The 21,470-nt window shown below is 50.2% G+C and overlaps 1 protein-coding gene across 7 annotated transcripts in view; it reads left to right on the forward strand.

The window, feature by feature from the left end:
- The window catches only part of gabpb1 (GA binding protein transcription factor subunit beta 1), a 164,930-nt gene that overhangs the window by 151 nt on the left and 143,309 nt on the right, over positions 1-21,470 (forward strand). For all 7 annotated transcript variants that reach the window (XM_072470279.1, XM_072470278.1, XM_072470280.1 and 4 more), the window contains exons 2-5: positions 2,683-2,850; positions 4,025-4,219; positions 13,645-13,789; positions 19,823-19,936. In XM_072470279.1, the coding sequence (XP_072326380.1) occupies positions 2,683-2,850; positions 4,025-4,219; positions 13,645-13,789; positions 19,823-19,936 (622 nt within the window). The remainder of the gene's footprint in view (positions 1-2,682; positions 2,851-4,024; positions 4,220-13,644; positions 13,790-19,822; positions 19,937-21,470) is intronic.

Genomic DNA, 21,470 nt, shown 5'->3' on the forward strand with positions numbered 1-21,470 from the left:
GTATTGAATATTTATTGAATAATGTATTGAGTATTCCTTTTTGTAATCAGCACCTTGGCAAAATAGCTAAAATGAGACAGAAATAAGCATTGCAATGTGTGGACAGAGAAAAATGTTGCTTGTATGATATAACACAATAGCTATGGTACTGTAGTAGTCAAGGTCAGGAATTCAAAAAATGACCCAACTAATGAGGTACTCCACATGATTCTAGTACACACTAATTTGTTTCTGACGTCCTGCAATCCCAATTAAAAATAGATAGGAAGGCGGCACGGTGGTGCAGTGATTAACACGGCGCCGAGGACCCGGGTTCGATCTAGACACCGGTTCACTGTCCGTGTGGAGTTTGCACATTCTCATGGTGTCTGCATGGGTCTCACCCCCGCAACCCAAAGATGTGCAGGGTTTGTCAAAGGGAGGTCATGTCTGATAAATCTGTTAGAATTCTTTGAGCAAGTAACAAGGAAGTTAGATAAAGGAGAACCAGTGGACGTGATTTATTTAGATTTCCAGAAGGACTTTGACAAGGTGACGCATAGGAGACTGTGAAATGAAATGAAAAATGAAAATCGCTTATTGTCACAAGTAGGCTTCAAATGAAGTTACTGTGAAAAGCCCCTAGTCGCCACATTCCGGCGCCTGTTCAGGGAGGCTGTTACCGGAATCGAACCGTGCTGCTGGCCTGCCTCAGTCTGCTTTCAAAGCCAGCGATTTAGCCCAGTGTGCTAAACCAGCCCCATATATTGAGGACTATCGTGGAGGAGCTGTGGTTGTTTATCCTTACTGATTGTGGTCTATGAGTCAGGAAGTCGATATCTAGTTGGGATTATGGCATTGAAGGTGGAGCTGTGGTCAATGAATAGGGTACTGATGGTGGAGTCCTTGTTGTCTGATGCTCCAGGGATGGGTGTAGGGCCAGGGAGCTGGCGTCTGCTGTGGACCAATTATGGCAGTATGCAAATTGCAGTGGACCACGGATGACGAGTAAAAAAAATAACTTTTCCATTTGTAGGTTGATATTGATACTTTATGGGGGCGATGGAGAGGGGTGGGGGGGAGGAGAAGAACAACATGAGAGAGAAGGACAGTGAAAGCACATGTATGTTTAGAATAGCAACAAATACATTTATTAAATAGTATAATTTTGCTCTTTTCATAAAGTAAAGGCCCAATGTACATCATAAACAGCGAGGGGTGTTCTTGGTTGGTGTTCTCAAAATATTTTATTTTCCGAGATTGATAATAAAGGAAATGTACTCCCTTTTTAAACATGCTACACTAAAACAGACTGATCATTTTATAATTGCTTTATGCAAGTCTGTGTATCAACAGCAGGATATACTTTTTCAATCATAAGCACTAATATCAAGATAACTTAATGGAGCAATTCACTCAGGGGATAAGCTGAAGGCAAATCATCACCACTTTAGGTTGTCATTCTAAAAAATCGTATCATTTCAAAAATAACTTGCCAGATGAGACTCCAGAAATAAACTATTTCTGGAGTAGTATCTCCGTGTTTAACTCAAACTCCGAGGCCTGAAACAGATGAGTGACGTGCATGTGTTTGTGGCCTTCTCTTTTTCTTCCTGTCTTCATAGCAAATTAGAAGCAGTGTTTAAAATTCATAAACTGAGCTATTATTTATCATTTTAGTAGTTTTACAAATTGGTCACATCTGGTGATTTGGGTAAAGTATGGCATCTGATGTTTTACTCGTCAGAATATTGAATATAAAGTTTCCATGGTATGGGCATCCATTTTTAAATGGCCAGGTAGTCAACTATTGGGTGGAGGTTCAGAAATTAAATGAGAACCACTTTGTGAAGTTAATTGTCATTTTACATACAGCACAGAAGGAGGCCATTCAGCCCATCGTGTCTGCACTGACTCCCAAAAGAGCTACCCTTTTTAAAAACATTGATTACCCAATTATTTTTTTTCAATTAAGGGGCAATATAGCGTGGCCAATCCACCTATCCTGCACATCTTTGGGTTGTGGGGTGAAACCCATGCAGATACGGGGAGAATGTGCAAACTCCACAGTGACCTGGAGCCGTGATCGAACCTGGGCCCTCAGCACTGTAGGCAGCAGTGCTAACCAATGTGCCACAGTGCCGCCCTCCAAAAGAACAACCTAGCTAGTCCCATTCCCCAGCCCTATCTCCGTAGCCTAAATTCATCACTTTCAAATATATATCTAGCTCTCTCTTGAAACCTCCGATGGAATCCACCTCCATCACTCTTTGCAGGCAGCACATTCCGAACCCCAACAACTCTCTGAGTAAAGAAGTTTCACCTCATTCCTTGCTGACCATATTGTAATTGGGACCCCTAGTCACTGACATACCAACGAGTGGAAACAGAATATCCTTCTTTACCTTGTTCAGAATTTTGAACTCCTCAATAATATCTCCTCTTGATCTTCCTGCTCTAAGGAGAACAAGTCTCTAATCTTTCCTTGTATCTAAAATTCCTCTTTCCTGGTACCATTCTAGAAAACCCCTGCTGCATTTTAAATATTTTTATTTAATTTCTGACGCTCTTGGTTTTATAGCATTTAAGATATTGGATTACCTCATTCCACCAGCAAACCATCTCAGTATTTAGTATAGATGGGGAACTGCCATTCTTCTGCTGGGTTGGCTTACAGTTAGTTTATATTTGTTGATGTTACAGCTGGGAACATCACCCCTTCACCTGGCTGCCCAGTATGGTCACTATTCAACAGCAGAAGTGCTGCTTCGAGCTGGAGTGAGTCGGGATGCAAGAACCAAAGTGGACAGAACACCTCTGCATATGGCAGCATCAGAGGGCCATACAAATATTGTTGAGGTACTTGTAAAGGTAAGGTTAGAAAATTGGTGGTGAACTTGTCAATTTGGCTCAAAGTCAGCCGGTCATTAGTTCAATTTCCACCTATAGAGACTCGACATATCTAGGCTGCTGCTCCCAGTGCAATACTGAGGGAGTGCTCCATCGTGGAAAGTGCAGCCTTTTGGATGAGGCATTAAACGGAGTCCCATCTTTCCTCTTCCAGACAGATGTAAAAGACCTCATGGTGTTATTCAGTGAAGAGCAGGGAGGTCCTCCCAATATCCTGGCTGGCACTCTGTGAATGTCAGTGTTGTGGCTGTTTGTTGAACTGCCTCCTGGGTTTGAAAGACTGTCTGGTGACTGGACTCTGTTCTCGGATTGTGATCTCAAGTATTGCAGAATTGAGCATGACTTGTCTAGTCTAGTAAAATTCTAGTATTGGCTTTGCTGTGATTGGATATATTGAATGTTGACTTATTAAAACCTCTAGATCACTTAACTTCTTCAGTTTCTATTTCAGCACCTCTGATTGAATGCTTGTGTTGCTGCACAATTTAAATCTGCGGTTCTCTGTCTGGAATTTTGAGCCGCTGGGCCAGATTTGATCTTTAATGGCCTCCAGTGGAATTTTACAAACGTGTTGCTGATGGTGACCAGAGAAGCAGGTTGATCCAAGGGAACCTCAGCTGTTCCTCCCACCATTGTATTAAACAAAAATGGTTTTGGTTGTCTTACAATATTCAGTTGTTTCAGAATATAGTTTAGTATTTTAAAATCATTTAAACTTTCAATAGTCCAGTATTTTGAGACTGAGTTAATCCTTGATGAATAGATTATTCCAATTGTTTTTAATTCATATTTGTAACATCAGGTACATGTCCTGTTGTTGGAAATGATGCTTTGGTCTGTTTACAGTGACCTGCACTTGCAGAAAAGCCAGATCAGCCATGATCCCAAAGGACTGAGTGGCCTATTCCTGCTCCTCATTCATATGTTTGTAGATAAAAGTGCAGCAAATGCAAGGGTCATTGTAAACTAATAGAAAGAGAGTAAATTCAGAGGATCTGAGTTTGGTGAAACAAGATACTTTCATATTCCACACTCCATTTCCATTTGGACACATGTGCAATCAGAAAGACATTATGTGGTCTGTCTTCCCCACTTTGTAGGATACCCTGATGTACGTTCTCTGTTTTATTGGCAGAATGGCGCTGACATAAATGCGAAGGACATGCTTAAGATGACAGCCCTTCACTGGGCAGTAGAGCATAATCACCAAGATGTGGTTGAGCTTTTGATAAAATATGGAGCTGATGTTCACACACCGAGTAAATTCAGTAAGACGGCCTTCGATATTGCAGTAGATAATGAGGATGAAGAATTGATTTTATTGCTTCAGGTAATTAATAAAAGTAACACCATACGATATGAAGGTGTCTATTTACATGAATGCAAGTGTCACAATTGTATTAATAGAAATATTGCAGTCTGGTGACTACTTGCGAGTGCTGGAGAAGACGTATAATTGGAAAAATCATCCTGTGGACAATATGCACACGCCCTCTATGCAATCAATTGACTAAAGTATTTCCAGTTCACCTTTCATCTTAATATTCCGAAAGTGCATTTGTCGTCTTCATATTGAACCTTGTTCACATTGAATTGGTTATCAGGGGAAACTGTGTAAAATATCCTGAACGGCAGGTACAGTGTCCAGCCTCTGGTTGTGAAAGTTGATGATACATAAACTTTCTGCTATCATTGCTGCTCTATACCCTACATAACATCACCTGGGCTGTTTAAAGTGACAATCAAAATAATTATTATTCTTGAAATGAGCACCAAGAGGTATTTCCGTTCGTGAAATTACTGTTCTGTGATGTGTCTAAATGCATTCAACATGTAAAGATTTGTTAAAATAACAGATTTTATTTGATAAGGAATTTTATTTGATAAGATTTGAGCTGTTGCTAAACTTTGTACCAGATAATTTAACTAGTATAAAGAGAGAGCCTCTAGTGCCTATGTGGTGGGAGGGTGGTTTGACATTTTAACAGACAGTGATAGGTCATAGGTTTGCACAGTGATTTCTAAGCCTAACGGGTTCACTCATTTAGCATTCAGCTAAATGGCTATGGGGACAAATTACATAGACTAGGTTTGTAATCCATTGCTTTGGAGGATTAGGGGGTGATAATGTAATTGTGTTTAAGATGATGATGGAGCTCATAAGATAGAGAGAAACTATTTACTCTGGTATCTATAGCAAGAAAGCATAACTTTAACATTAGAGCTGGACCATCCAAGGTGATGCCAGGAAGCAATTCTTCACAGAGAAGTGCAAATTAATATTGAATGTGCTGCACAGAAGCAGGATAGTTGGTCCATCTGGTCTATGCTGGCGTCTGCGCTCCTCAAGTCTCTTCCCATTCTATCCCACTGCAGTCGGGGTCAAGGCAGGATTTGGGGGATAGTCTATTCTCCCAAAGTATGCTGCTCGTGTCTCTAATTACTCTTTATTTGCAGCGAGCCTTGACACATTGGATCGCAACACGAGGTTGGGACTTCTCCTCCTTCCTGATCTGTCTCACTTCTGTCATGTGATCTGACAATTATTACTACATAGATTATCATAGAATTTACAGTGCAGAAGGAGGCCATTCGGCCCATCGAGTCTGCACCGGCTCTTGGAAAGAGCACCCTACCCAAGGTCAGCACCTCCACCCTATCCCCGTAACCCCACCCAACACTCAGGGCAATTTTGGACACTAAGGGCACTAAGCTGACTGGTGGTGGTTTAACCCGAGGATCACCACACCTCGGGCACGGGGCAAGGTTGAGAAAGCGAGCCTTCATGAATAACCTCTATTCCTAAATGACCTTGGTGAAGTCTTTGAAAGATATCAAGCCAAAATGTTCTCAGTCTGACAATTCTTTCATTGAAGACAAGTAACTCAATGACAGTGAGGTGCTTCTGCTGTTCAAAGTACTGCCGTAGTATTGGATCAGTGGAAATACAGTCTGATCATTCTCCCAGATAATATTCTCAGACTTTGAGACATTCTTCATCTTGTCGCTGGGCTTGATTTATTTCCTCAAACGTTTTGTTTCCCAGTTGCTGAGTGATTAAGGTGGTTGCAGCACATTCATCCTTAATGAAGTGTGAATCCTCTCGTTTGGTTCCTTCTGATGGTATTCGTGGCAGTGTGCCTGTCATTGTTTGGTGCTTCCCTTGCACAGTCTTGATGGAGTCAAATCTCATCAATCTTCGTCTGAACCACTGGATTCTGAGTGGCAGCTTCTTTTGTGCTCAGAAGGGTGACGAGTGCTTTATGGACTGTTTCAATTTGGAAACTCAATCACACAAATCTCTAAACATTTTTTTGCGCACTTGCGTTGCTGCCAATGCCTCTTTTCCTAATGTGGTGTATCATTGTTCTGTTTCTGTTAATGTATCAGAGGCATAATGGACTGGTCTATACTTGCCACCTATTTGCCCTTGATATAAAACTGCCTCCAGAGCTGCAGATGATGCATCTGCTGCTACTATGGCCAGTAATTCTGGATCATTATGTGCCAAGGTTTTAGAACAAATTAAAAGTTGTTTAATGCATTTTGTCAGTCCACATTCCAGCACCACTGTTGACCCTGTCGCAAATGCTTGTTGACCTCTGTTAAATTTAGTCGGAACTTGCCTACTTGGTTGACCACCCTGAAATAAAGAGTTGAAAGCTTGTAGAACTTCAGAAGAAGTTGAAGTTGCATCAACTCCTGTATTGCTATCATGTTGCCAGCAATAGACCCTACTGCATAAAGTAGAGTACTGACCTTTTAAAAAATGCTTTTTTGTGTAATCCTGAAGCAGTTCTGTGTCATGTGAACCCTTTTCTCCAGTGGTCCCAGTTATACACTCTCAGAATAGATGTAGTTTCTCAGAACCATTGCTCTTTATTTACAGCAAGTGTTTACACATTTGGACTTCTATATAAGGCTGAAGCTTCCCTCTCCTTCCATGTCACTCTCACATTACATCTGCCATGTAATCTGACATTATTATGTCAGCCTCGTGTATGCTTCTGATGTTAACCCTTTACATTGATTAGCTTAACATTCTATTCTTTTCTCTCTCAAATACTTATACAGCTTTCCCTTAAATGTATCTGAATTAGTTGCCTCAAGCACTCCCTGTGGTCGTTCCATTCTCTTTTTTAACAAAAAATGTTTTTATTAAAGGTTTTCATAAAATATCAATAACAAAATGAGAAAGAAAAAGAACTCAACAGGGTTAAGTACAAAACACAATCTAAAAAAGCAACCCCCCCAAACCCCCACCCCCTGTACCTAAATAATAAATTAACATTAACACCCCGACTTAAGACAACAGGTGTATACACCCCCTCAGACCCTTCCAGTGTAAATAACATAAACAAAAATAAAGTAAACCCCCCGAGCTGCTGCTGCCATTGACCAATGTCTATCGTTCTGCCAGAAAGTCTAAGAACGGTTGCCACCGCCTAAGGAACCCTTGTACCGACCCTCTCAAGGCGAATTTCACACTCTCCAATTTAATGAACCTTGCCATATCGCTGATCCAGGACTCCACGCTTGGGGGCCTCGTATCTTTCCACTGAAGGAGAATCCTTCGCCGTGCTACCAGGGACGCTAAGGCCAGAATTCTGGCCTCTTTCGCCTCCTGCACTCCCGGCTCCTCTGCCACCCCAAATATTGCGAGCCCCCAGCCCAGTTTGACCCTGGATCCTACCACCCTCGACACCGTACTCGCTACGCCCTTCCAAAATTCCTCCAGCGCTGGGCATGCCCAGAACATATGGGTGTGATTTGCTGAGCTCCCTGAGCACCTAACACACCTGTCCTCACCCCCAAAGAACCTGCTCATCCTTGTCCCGGTCATGTGTACCCTGTGCAGCACCTTAAACTGTATGAGGCTGAGCCTCGCGCACGAAGAGGAAGAGTTCACCCTCCCTAGGGCATCTGCCCACGTCCCCTCTTCGATCTCCTCTCCCAACTCCTCCTCCCACTTACCTTTCAACGCCACCACCGAGGCCTCCTCCTCCTCCTGCATCACCTGGTAAGATTCCGAGATCTTCCCCACTCCCACCCACCCCCCCCCCGAGAGCACCCTGTCCTGTACTGTGTGTGGCAGTAGCCGTGGGAATTCCACCACCTGCCATCTGGCAAACGCCCTGACCTGTAAGTACCTGAAGGTGTTCCCCGGGGGGAGCCCGTACTTCTCCTCCAGCTCACCCAAGCTCGCGAACTTCCCGTCCACAAACAGGTCCCCTAACTTTTGTATCCCTGCCCTGTGCCACCCCGAAAACCCTCCGCCTGTTCTTCCTGGGGTGAACCGGTGTTTCCCCCGTAATAGGGTCCACGCCGAGCCCCTAACTTCCCCCCTATGCCGCCTCCACTGCCCCCAGATTTTGAGGGCCGCCACCACCACCGGGCTCGTGGTATACCTCCTTGGAGGGAGCGGCAGCGGCGCCGTTGCCAGCGCCCCCAGACTCGTACCCACACAGGTCGCCGTCTCCAGCCTCTTCCATGCAGCCCCCTCCCCCTACATCACCCACTTGCGCACCATTGTCGCATTGGCGGCCCAGTAGTACCCACAGAGGTTGGGCAGCGCCAGCCCCCCCCTATCTCTACTCCGCTCCAGGAACACCCTTCTCACCCTCTGAGTCCCTCGCGCTCACACAAACCCCATTATTCTCCTGTTAACCCGCCTGAAAAAAGCCTTCGGGATAAACACGGGGAGGCACTTGAACAGGAACAGAAACCTTGGGAGCACCGTCATTTTGATTGACTGCACCCTACCCGCCAGGGACAGCGACAGCGCGTCCCACCTCTTGAACTCCTCCTCCATTTGCTCCACCAGCCTTGTAAAGTTAAGCCTATGCAGGGCCCCCCAGCTCCTGGCCACCTGGACCCCCAAATATCTGAAGCTCCTCTCCGCCTTTTTTAGTGGGAGCTCGCCAATCCCCCTCTCCTGGTCCCCTGGATGAACTACGAACAGCTCGCTCTTCCCCATATTGAGCTTGTACCCTGAAAAGTCCCCGAATTCCCTAAGGATCCTCATTACCTCTGGCATTCCTCCCACCGGGTCTGCCACATACAGCAGCAGGTCGTCCGCATAAAGCGACACCCTATGCTCCTCCCCACCCCGCACCAACCCCCTCCAGTTCCTCGACTCTCTCAGTGCCATAGCCAGAGGTTCAATCGCCAGTGCGAAGAGCAGGGGGGACAGGGGACACCCCTGTCTCGTCCCTCGGTGCAACTGAAAGTACTCGGACCTCCTCCTATTTGTGGCCACACTCGCCATCGGGACCTCATACAACAGCCTAACCCACCTGACAAACCCCTCCCCAAACCCGAACCTCTTCAGCACCTCCCACAGGTACCCCCACTCTACCCTATCGAAGGCTTTCTCAGCGTCCATCGCCACCATTATCTCCGCCTCCCCCTCCCTCGCTGGCATCATGATAACGTTCAAAAGCCTCCGCACATTCGCGTTCAGCTGTCTCCCCTTCACAAACCCCGTCTGGTCTTCATGGATGATCTGCGGCACACAATCCTCAATCCTCGTGGCTAAGACCTTCGCCAGCACCTTGGCATCTTCATTTAGCAAGGAAATCGGTCTGTAAGACCCACATTGCAGGGGATCCTTGTCCCGCTTCAGGATCAAGGAGATCAGTGCCCGGGACATCGTGGGGGGTAAAGCCCCCCCCTCTCTTGCCTCATTGAAGGTCCTAACTAACAGCGGGCCCAACAGGTCCATATATTTTTTATAGAACGTGACCGGGAAACCGTCCGGCCCCGGTGCCTTCCCCGCCTGCATGCTACCTATCCCTTTGATCAGCTCCTCCAGCCCAATCGGGGCCCCCAGTCCCGCCACCAGTCCCTCTTCCACCTTTGGAAACCTCAATTGGTCCAGGAAGCGGCCCATCCCTCCCTCCCTCCCGTGGGGGCTCTGATCGGTACAATTCCTCGTAGAAGTCCCTGAAGACCCCATTGACGCCAACCCCACTCCGCACCACACTCCCTCCCCTGTCCTTAACTCCCCCAATCTCCCTAGCTGCGTCCCGCTTCCGAAGCTGATGCGCCAGCATCCGGCTTGCCTTTTCCCCATACTCGTAGACCGCCCCCTGGGCCTTCCTCCACTGCACCTCCGCCATCCTGGTGGTCACCAGGTCGAATTCGGCCTGGAGGCTGCGCCTCTTCCTCAACAATCCTTCCTCAGGTTCTTCCGCATACCTCCTGTCTACCCTCTCCCTCTCCCCCCGCTCCCTCCGCTCCTTGTGGGCCCTGATGGAGATCAGCTCTCCCCTCACCACCGCCTTCAGTGCCTCCCATACCATCCCCACTCGGACCTCCCCGTTGTCGTTGGTCTCCAAGTACCTCTCTATACTTCCTCGGACCCGCTCGCTTACCTCCTCGTCTGCCAGCAGCCCCACCTCCAAGCGCCACAGCGGGCGCTGGTCCCTCTCCTCCCCCATCTCCAAGTCCACCCAATGCGGGGCGTGGTCCGAAATGACTATTGCCGAATACTCGGTATCCTCTACTCTCGTTATCAGCGCCCGACTCAAAATGAAAAAAGTCGATTCGAGAATAAGCCTTATGGACATGTGAGAAGAATGAAAATTCCCTAGCCCCCGGTCGTGCAAATCTCCAAAGGTCCACCCCTCCCATTTGGTCCATAAATCCCCTCAACACTCTAGCCGCCGCCGGCTTCCTACCCGTCCTAGACCTGGAGCGATTCAGTGCAGGATCCAACACCGTGTTAAAGTCTCCCCCCATTATCAGGCCCCCCACTTCCAAGTCGAGGATCCGACCCAACATACGCCGCATAAAACCCGCATCTTCCCAGTTCGGAGCATACACATTGACCAGTACCACCCTCTCTCCCTGCAACTTACCACTTACCATTATGTACCTACCGCCATTATCTGCGACAATGCTCGACGCCTCGAATAACACCTTCTTTCCCACCAAGATCGCCACCCCTCGATTTTTGGCATCTAGCCCTGAGTGAAACCCCTGACCTACCCACCCTTTCCTCAGTCTTACCTGGTCTTCCACCTTCAGGTGTGTCTCCTGGAGCATAACCACATCCGCCTTGAGCCCCTTCAGGTGCGCGAACACGCGGGCCCGCTTAACCGGCCCATTCAGTCCCCTTACATTCCAGGTTATCAGCCGGATTAGGGGGCTACCCGCCCACCTCCCCCGCCGACTAGCCATGACCCCTCCTCGGCCAGCCACGCGCCCGCACCCCACACCCAGCCCGTTCCCCACAGCGGCATACCCCCATCTCGACCCACCCCACTCGCTCCAGCTCCTCCTTGATCTTAGCAGCAGCAACTCGATATCTCCCCCCCCCCCCCCCCCCCCCCCCCCCGGCTAGGACCCATCCTAGCTGGTTTACTCCCCCCATTGCACTTCCGCAAGTCAGCTGACTCCTGCTGACCCCGGCCACTCCCGCCTCCCCTTCGACTCCTCCCATTGTGTGGCACACCCTCCTCTCCCGCTCCCCATTCACAGGCTCTCCCCCTCCGTTCTAAGCGCGGGAAACAATCCTCGCTTCCCCGCTCCGGTCCCCCCCCCCCCCCCCCCCCCCCCCCCCCCCCCAGTCTTCGGTGCAGGAAATAAATCCCGCCTAAACTCTCCACCTACCAGGCCCGGCCACCAACCAAAACAGTGCCCAACCCGCCCCATCCACCCTCCCCAACCCGAAAGAGAAAAACACAGAAAAAGAAACACAAAACAATGCAAAGGCACCCCCCCCCCCCCGAACCAAAAATAGGCATAACATATCCACCGCAGTCCCCAATCGCCCATCCCGACCCTCAGTCTGTGTCCAGCTTCTCGGCCTGAACAAAGGCCCACGCCTCCTCCGGAGACTCAAAATAATGGTGCTGGTCCTTGAAGGTAACCCCCAGTCGCGCCGGCTGCAACATGCCAAACTTCACCCCCTTCCTGTGCAGCACCGCCTTCGCTCTATTGTACCCGGCCCTCCTCTTCGCCACCTCCGCACTCCAGTCCTGATATATCCGAACCTCCGCGTTCTCCCACCTGCTGCTCCTCTCCTTGGCCCACCTGAGCACACACTCCCGATCGACGAACCGATGGAACCTCACCAGCACCGCCCGCGGAGGCTCGTTAGCCTTGGGCCTCCTCGCCAACACTCTATGGGCCCCTTCCAGCTCCAGGGGCCCCTGGAAAGACCCCGCTCCCATCAGCGAGTTCAACATGATGACCACATAGGTCCCCACGTCCGGTCCCTCCAGCCCTTCCGGGAGGCCCAGAATCCGCAGATTCTTCCGCCTCGACCGATTCTCCATCTCCTCGAACCTCTCCTGCCATTTCTTGTGGAGCGCCTCGTGCGCTTCCACCTTTACCGCAAGGCCTAAGATCTCATCCTCGTTGTCGGAGATCTTTTGTTGAGCCTCTCGGATCGCCACCCCCTGGGCCGTCTGTGTCTCCAGCAGCTTATCAAAAGAAGCCTTTATCGGCTCTAGCAGGTCCGTTTTAATCTCTCTGAGGCAGCGCTGGATACCCTCCTGTTGCTCCTCCGCCCACTGCCTCCACGCTGCCTGGTCTCCGCCCGCCACCATTTTGTCCTTCCCTCCCTTCTTCTGGTTCACCGCCTTTTTTGTCACCCCGTTCCTAGTTAAAGCCATATACTGACGGGGAGCTATTATTAACTCCTTCCTACACCGGGAAACGTCGAAAAAGTGCCGTTGGGGGCCCTGAAACGAGCCCAAAAGTCCGTTTTTGCGGGAGCCGCTGAATGTGCGACTTAGCTCCGCATAGCTGCAACCGGAAGTCTCGAGAGGGAATCCTTTTAGCAGTGTTCACTTCACCAATCTGCCCCAAAATGTCTGTGGAAACTCCTGAAAAAGGTCTAAGAGTCCGTTCCAGACGGGAGCTGCCGAATGCGCGACCTCCTACTCCATGGCCGCCACCGGAAGCCTCGTCCCCGCTTCTTCAGTGGCCTTGGTGAGATCTTTTCACAGTTGTTCCCTCTGCTGCGAGAATTTGCCTTTGATAAAGGTCCTCAGGTCAGTTTACAGCTTTAAGCTTGCCCTTCCCCCACCTGCATGGCTGGAAGAGGCCCTGTTTATCCTGTTGCAGCCAAATCTTTTACTGTTTCTGCCGGGTCTGGTAGCCAAAAGACATAACATTCCTGGTGGACACTGTCAGGGGAATGTTGCAGTCTTCTTGCCACACCGGGAAATGTCAAATAAATGCCGTGGGGGCCCTGTAAAAGAGCCCAAAAGTCCGTTCCATGCGGGAGCTACCGAATATGCGACCTAGCTCTGCATAGCCGCACCCGGAAGTCGGTCGTTCCATTCTCATCACTCTGTTGGTAACAGGTTCCTCCTGAATCCCCTATTGGATTTATCGGTAATTAATTTATATTTATAGTCTATAGTCTTGGTTCTTCTCATGAATGGAAATATTTTCTCGATATCAACTCTGTCAAACCCCGTTATAATTTTAAAGTCCTCCATCAGCAAAAGTTGTTCCCTTTTCTAGGGAAAGGAACCCTAGCCTGTTTGGTCTCAGAACAGAAGAACATTAGAAACAGGAGCAGCAGTAAGTCATTTGGTCCATCTAACCTGCTTTGCCAGTAAGTTGGCTTGTGGATGGTCTGATGTGGCCTTAACTCTACTTTCCTGTCTATTCCCATAACTCTTGACTTCTTTGACAATACAAAAAAGCATTTCCTCTAATTAAGATGGCCACCTTCTTCAAGGAGTGTACACTCCCCTATTGTGTTGTTCAATAACCCTTTGTCTTGTTACACAGAGGGCAATGCAGAACCAGATCAATACAAACACAGACAGCTCTGATGCAATCACAGTACATGGTGCTGCACCACAATTCATTATTGGACCTGGAGGAGTGGTCAACCTAACTGGCCTAGTTTCTACTGGAACAACAAAGGCATCAGGTATGTTGGCCACTTTATTGTTTTGGTTTTTCATTGCTGTGAAAGCCCTCTTCCTGTTTTCCCTGGTCTTCTATGACTGAAGGTCATGAGCGATCTGGACAGAGTGGTTCGGGAGAAACTTGCTACTGGTGGAAAGATTGAGGGGCGGCGAATGCTGATTAAGGGGATTGGCAAAAGGAGCAACAACAACATGAGGAAAATGTTTATTAAGCAGTGAGTGGTTAGGATCTGCAATACACTGCCTGAATATGTTGTGGAGACAGCTTTGATCATGGCTTTCAAAAGAGACTTGGATCATTATATGAAGAGGAAATAGTTATAGGTGGGGAGGGCACTAGGTGGATTGCTCTTAAAGAGAGCCATCATCAACGTCATTTGATTTATTAAGGGCAGCACGGTGCAGTGGTTAGCACTGGGACTGCAGCGCTGGGGACCCAGGTTCGAATCCCGGCCCTGGGTCACTGTCCGTGTGGAGTTTGCACATTCTCCCCGTGTCTGCGTGGGTTTCACCCTCAACCCAAAAGATGTGCAGGGCAGGTGGATTGGCCATGCTAAATTGCCCCTTAATTGGAAAAAAATGAATTGGGTACTCTAAATTTAAAAATAAAAGCTCTGTATAACACCAGAATTGAGTTTTCTTATTTCATTCTGATTAGTTAAAACAATCCATTCCAATGCATAAAGGTGATTACCAAATCGATTGAATTTAAGAAATTCACTTGCAGCTGTTGGTGATTATTGACCTTTGAAAGGTACTTGGAATAAAATTCAAATGCCAAGTTTAACTTTTGTTTTTTTTTAAAATAATTTTTAATCAAATTTTCACAAAATATCAACAACAAAATACAGAAAGAAAAGAACCAAGCCCCCCCCCCCCCCCTATATACATAAATAATAAAGTAACAGCCTTCATCAACACAAGGGCAAATATACACGCCCACTCCAGTAAAACGAACCAGCCCCCCCTCCCTGGGTTGCTGCTGCTGACCACTTCTAACGTTCTGCCAGGAAGTCTAGGAACGGTTGCCACCGCCTGAAGAACCCTTGTACCGATCCCCTTAAGGCAAATTTCACCCTCTCCAATTTAATAAACCCTGCCATATCGCTGATCCAGGATTCCACGCTTGGGGGCTTCGCATCCTTCCACTGAAGAAGAATTCTTCGCCAGGCTACCAGGGACGCAAAGGCCAGAATAACGGCCTCTTTCGCCTCCTGCACTCCCGGCTCCTCTGCCATCCCAAATATTGCGAGCCCCCAGCCCGGCTTGACCCTGGAACCTACCACCCTTGACACCGTCCTCGCTACACCCTTCCAAAAGTCCTCCAGTGCTGGGCAAGCCCAGAACATGTGGGTGTGATTTGCTGGGCTCCCTGAGCACCTAACACACCTGTCCTCGCACCAAAAGAACCGGCTTATCCGTGCCCCGGTCATGTGAGTCCTATGCAGCACCTTAAATTGTATGAGGCTGAGCCTCGCACAAGAGGAGGAGGATGAGTTCGCCCTCCCCAGGGCATCTGCCCACATCCCCTCGTCAATCTCCTCGCCCAACTCCTCCTCCCACTTGCCCTTTAGCTCCTCCACTGAGGCCTCCTCCTCCTCCTGCATCACCTGATATGTTGCCGAGATCCTCCCCTCTCCAACCCTCACCCCCGACAGCACCCGGTCCTGGACCCCGCGTGGCGGCAACAGTGGGAATTCCACCTGCCGCCGAACAAACGCCCGTACGTGCATATATCTGAAGGTGTTCCCGGGGAGGGAGCCTAAACTTCTCCAGCTCACCCAGGCTCGCAAACTTCCCTTCCACAAACAGGTCCCCCATCCTTCTAATACCTACCCTGTGCCAGCTCAGAAACCCTCCGTCCATCCTCCCCGGGACAAACCGGTGGTTCCCCCGAATCGGGGACCACACCGAGGCCCCCACCTCCCCCCGTGATGCCTCCATTGCCCCCAAATTTTGAGGGTAGCCACCACCATTGGGCTCGTGGTATACCTCCTTGGAGGAAGCGGCAGCGGAGCCGTCACCAGCGCCTCCAGGCTCGTGCCCACACAGGACACCATCTCCAGCCTCTTCCACGCCGCCTCATCCCCCTCCATCACCCACTTACGCACCATCGCCACGTTGGCGGCCCAATAATACCCACAGAGGTTAGGCAGCGCTCCAGGAACACTCTTCTCACCCTCAGGGTCTTCTGCGCCAACACAAACCACATAACGCTCCTGTTAACCCGCCTGAAGAAGGCCCTAGGGATCAGGATGGGGAGGCATTGGAACAGGAACAAAAACCTTGGGAGCACCGTCATTTTAATTGACTGCACCCTACCTGCCAGGGAGAGCGGCAGCACGTCCCACCACTTAAATTCCTCGTCCATTTGCTCCACCAGCCTCGTGAAGTTAAGCTTATGTATGGCCCCCCAACTCCTAGCCACCTGGACCCCCAGGTACCTGAAACTCCTCGCCACCCTTTTTAGCGGGAGCTCACCAATCCCCCTCTCCTGGTCCCCCGGGTGCACTACGAACAACTCTCTTCCCCATTTAAGCTTGTACCCGGAGAAATCTCCAAACTCCCTAAGGATCCTCATCACCTCCGACATTCCCTCCACCGGGTCCGCCACATATAGCAGCAAATCATCCGCATAGAGCGACACCCGATACTCCTCACCACCCCGCACCAGCCCCCTCCAGTTCCTCGACTCCCTCAACGCCATGGCCAGGGATTCAATCGCCAGCGCAAAGAGCAGGGGGGGACAGGGGCACCCCTGCCTCGTCCCCTGGTGTATCTGGAAATACTCTGACCTCCTTCTGTTCGTGGCCACACTCGCCACCGAGGCCTCATACAGCAGCCTCACCCACCTGACGAACCCCTCCCCGAAACTTTTCAACACCTCCCACAGGTACCCCCACTCCACCCTATCAAAGGCCTTCTCCGCATCCATCGTCGCCACTATCTCCGCCTCCCCTTCCATCGCGGGCATCATTATAACGTTCAAGAGCCTCCGTACATTAGTATTCAACTGCCTCCCTTTCACGAACCCCATCTGATCCTCGTGTATGACCTGTGGCACACAGTCCTCTATCCTCATGGCCAAAATCTTTGCCAGCAACTTTGCATCTACATTTAAGAGTGAGATCGGCCTGTATGACCCACACTGTAGGGGATCCTTGTCCCGCTTCAGGATCAGGGAAATCATCGCTCTAGACATGGTCGGGAGCAGAGCCCCCCCTTCCCTTGCCTCGATGAAGGTCCTTACCAACAGTGGGCCCATCAGGTCCACATACTTCTTGTAAAATTCAACCGGGAACCCATCCGGTCCCGGTGTCTTCCCCATCTGCATGCTCCCTATCCCTTTGACCAACTCCTCCAACCCAACCGGCTCCCCCAACCCCGCCACCTGCCCCTCCTCCACCCTCGGAAACCTTAGCCGGTCCAGGAAGTGACCCATCCCTCCCTCTTCCAGTGGGGGCTCAGACCGGTACAGTTCCTCGTAGAAGTCCCTGAATACCCACCGCACTTCGCACCGTGCTCCTTCCTCCACTCCTAACTCCCCCGATCTCCCTAGCTGCCTCTCGCTTCCGAAGCTGGTGCGCCAGCATCCGGCTCGCCTTTTCGCCGTATTCATGTACCGCCCCCTGCGCCTTCCTCCACGGCGCCTCTGCCTTCCTGGTGGTCAACAAATCAAACTCAGCCTGGAGGCTACGCCGCTCCCTAAGCAATCCCTCCGGGGCCTCAGTGTACCTCCTGTCCACCCTCACCATCTCTCCCACCAACCTCTCCCTTTCTCTCCTCTCCCCTCTCTCCTTGTGTGCCCTAATGGAGATCAGCTCTCCTCAGACCACCGCCTTCAGCGCCTCCCAGACCACCCGACTTGCACCTCCCCATTGTCATTAGCCTCCAGGTACCTCTCTATACACTTCCGGACCCGCCCGCCCACCACCTCGTCCGCCAGCAACCCCACCTCTAGGCGCCACAGCGGGCGCTGGTTCCTCTCCTCCCCCCAACTCGAGGTCCACCCAGTGCGGAGCATGATCAGAAATGGCTATCGCCGAGAACTCCGTATCATCCACCCTCGGAATCAGCGCCCTGCTCATGACAAAAAAATGTCAATCTGGGAGTAGGCCTTGTGGACATGGGAGAAGAATGAAAATTCCCTGGCCCCTGGCCTCACAAACCTCCATGGGCCCACCCCTCCCATCTGGTCCATTAACCCCCTCAGCACCTTGGCGGCCGCCGGCCTCCTGCCTGTCCTAGACCTAGAGCGATCCAATGCCGGGTCCAGCACCGTGCTGAAATCTCCCCCCATTATCAGGCCCCCTGTCTCCAGGTCCGGAATCCGGCCATGCATATGCCGCATGAACCCCGCATCGTCCCAATTCGGGCCATATACATTGACCAACACCACCCGCTCCCCCTGCAGCTTACCACTTACCATCACATATCTACCGCCATTGTCTGCCACAATGCTCGATGCCTCGAACGACACTCTTCCCCACCAAGATCGCCCCCCCACGATTTTTTGCATCCAAACCCGAATGAAACACCTGCCCTACCCACCCTTTTCTCAACCTTACCTGATCCGTCACCCTCAGGTGCGTCTCCTGAAGCATGGCCACATCCGCCTTCAGCCCCTTCAGGTGCGCGAACACCCGGGCCTGCTTGACCGGCCCATTCAGTCCCTTTACATTCCAGGTTATCAGACGGATCAGGGGACTACTCACCCCCTCCCCCGCCGACTAGCCAATGCCCTTCCTAGGCCAGCCACGTGCCCACGCCCCCCGCACGACCCGTTCCCCACAGCGGCAGACCCCCGCCCCGACCTCCTCTACCAACTCCAGCTCCCCCTTGGCCATTCCAGCAGCAACCCGGTCTCTCCCCCCCGCCCCCCCCCCCCCCCCCCCAAGCTGAGCCTCCCCCCTAGCTGCATTGCTCCCCGCATTGCACTCCCGTATGTCAGCTGACTGCTGCTGACCCCGGCCACTCCCCCCGCTCCATCGTCCCCCCCAAGTGTGGAACTTCTCCTCCCCCCCCCCCTTCCTGTGCAGCACTGCCTTCGCCCGGTTGTAACCGGCCCTCCTCTTCGCCACCTCCGCGCTCCAATCCTGGTAAATCTGGACCTCCGCGTTCTCCCACCTGTTGCTCCGCTCCTTCGTGGCCCACCTTAACACACACTCTCGATCAGCAAACCGGTGGAACCGCATCAGCACCGCCCACGGCGGCTCGCTGGGCTTGGGCCTCCTCGCCAGCACTCGGGCCCCCTCTAGCTCCAAGAGCCCCTGAAAGGTCCCCCGCTCCCATCAGCGAATTCAGCATGGTTGACCACGTAGGCCCCCACATCCGATCCCTCCAGCCTCTCCGGGAGACCCAGGATACGCAGGTTTTTCCGCCTCGACCGGTTCTCCATCTCATCGAACCTTGCCTGCCATTTCTTGTGGAGCGCCTCGTGTGCCTCCACCTTCACCTCCAGGCCCAGGACCTCGTCCTCGTTCTCCGAGACCTTCTGCCGGATCGCCGCCCCTTGGGCCGTCTGGGTCTCCAGCAGCTTATCGATTGAAGCCTTCATCGGCTCCAGCAGCTCTGCTTTCAGTTCCTTAAAACAGCGCTGGAGAAGCTCCTGCTGCTCTTGCGCCCACTGCCTCCACGCTGCCTGGTCTCCGCCCGCCGCCATCTTGGTCCTCCTCCCTCGCACCTTTCTTTGCTTCAATGCCACTTTTTTAAATCGCCCCACTCCTGGTCCAATCCATACACTGTTGAGGGAATGTTGCTGTCCCCTTCCCACACCGGGAAACGTCGAACAAGCGCCGTTACGGACCCTGAAAAGAGCCCAAAAATACATTTTTAGCGGGAGCTGCCAAACGTGCGACTTAGCTCTGCATAGCCGCACCCGGAAGTCTTAACTTTTGTTTTTAATAGCATTCTAAAGCTTTCTGTTTCAGTGCTTTTAGTGTTTTACAGCATTTTAAAATAATCAGCATACATGTAGATGTCATTAACCTGTTATCTGAAGAATCACATTTAAGTTTGATTTTTTTAACTTTCAGAATCTTTGGGTATTTCTACAGTACAGTTTGGGAATTCCTCCACGTCGGTGTTGGCTACATTAGCTGCTTTGGCAGAGGCATCAGCGCCATTGACACACACAACTGAAGCACCAGGTTAGAAAATGACAGCTGTTCATTTTGCTAAACCATTCAAGGAGCACTATTATTACTGCACTGTTAAAATTGTGCTAGAAATGGAAATCTGTAAATAGTGAGTGTGTCGTCTATCTCCTTTGTAATTTCTGGAGAGCTTTTAGCTGGTCTTGGGAGAACCATGCATTTGTACCACTCTGGCCCATTTATATTACTCATCCCATGCAACTTTCAAATTTGCACTGGAAGATGGAAACTTGTCAATGTTCTGCACAGGCATCACACCATTGGCTCAGGACAGGTTCAATATTTGAATAAGCAATGAGTTTTAAACCCCATCAGCAAGAACATACATCAAGTATTCTGGTTTGGTGACATTGATCATGATATTTGCATCAAGGTTGGGAATTGATTCTCATTGTTTATTTAGTAGGCCGCCAGTGGAAGCAACAGGTCAATAGTGTACCATTAAATAGACAGAAATCTATGCCCACACTCTTGTCTGCATAGGATTGAGTGAATTATATCAGTGACTGTGGTTGATAGGGACATGAATATTAGCCTTCAATGGTACATCAAGAAGATAAAAATGTCTTCACTGGAGACGGGGAAGTTATTGAGTGCATCAGGCGAGAGTCTGGAGTTGTACAACTCTGGAACCCCTCAATTTCATATTTGTCCCAAACTAATGCCTCTCGGAGAGCTGCAGGTAATTGGTTCCCATTCTGAGGATGTATTGATGTGCCAGTGTATGTCTTATGTCTTCCACCATGCCTTTGTTGGATGGCTGCATCCTGACCAGCCTCCCCTCTGGTGCTGCCTGCTGCTGGCATTGCAGCCCCTGACTGGCAAGAGCCCTCCTTTGGCGTATTCAAATCTGCTCCCAATGTTGCAAGAATATTGGATTTGGATTTGTTTATTGTCACATGCACCGAGGTACAATGAAAAGTATTGTGAAATGAATGAAAATGAAAATCGCTTATTGTTACAAGTAGCCAAATGAAGTGACTGTGAAAAGCCCCCAGTCGCCACATACCGGCGCCTGTTCGGGGAGGCTGGTACGGGAATTGAACAGTGCTGCTGGCCTGCCTTGGTCTGCTTTCGAAGCCAGCTATTTAGCCCTGTGTGCTAAACCAGCCCCTAGTTTTGCATAAGTCGAAACAGATCATTCCACACAAAATAAAACATAGGACAATCAATTACACAATGTAATTACATAGACACAGGCTGCGGGTGAAGCATACTGAGTGTTGTACTACTCAGTACAGAAGACGTGTGAAGAGATCAGATCAGTCCATAAGAGGGTCGTTTAGGAGTCTGGTAACAGTGGGGAAGACGCTATTTTTGAACCTGTTAGTGCGTGTTCTCAGACTTCTGTATCTCCTGCCCGATGGAACAAGATGGAAGAGTGAATAAGCCGGGTGGGAGGGTCTTTGATTATGCTGTCTGCTTTCCCAAGGCAGCGGGAGACAGAGTCAATGGATGTGAGGTGGGTTTGCGTGATGGATTGGGCTGTGGTCACGACTCTCTGTAGTTTCTTACGGTCTTCGGCTGA

Source organism: Scyliorhinus torazame, chromosome 12 (genome assembly GCF_047496885.1).
Source record: "Scyliorhinus torazame isolate Kashiwa2021f chromosome 12, sScyTor2.1, whole genome shotgun sequence".
NCBI lineage: Eukaryota > Metazoa > Chordata > Chondrichthyes > Carcharhiniformes > Scyliorhinidae > Scyliorhinus > Scyliorhinus torazame.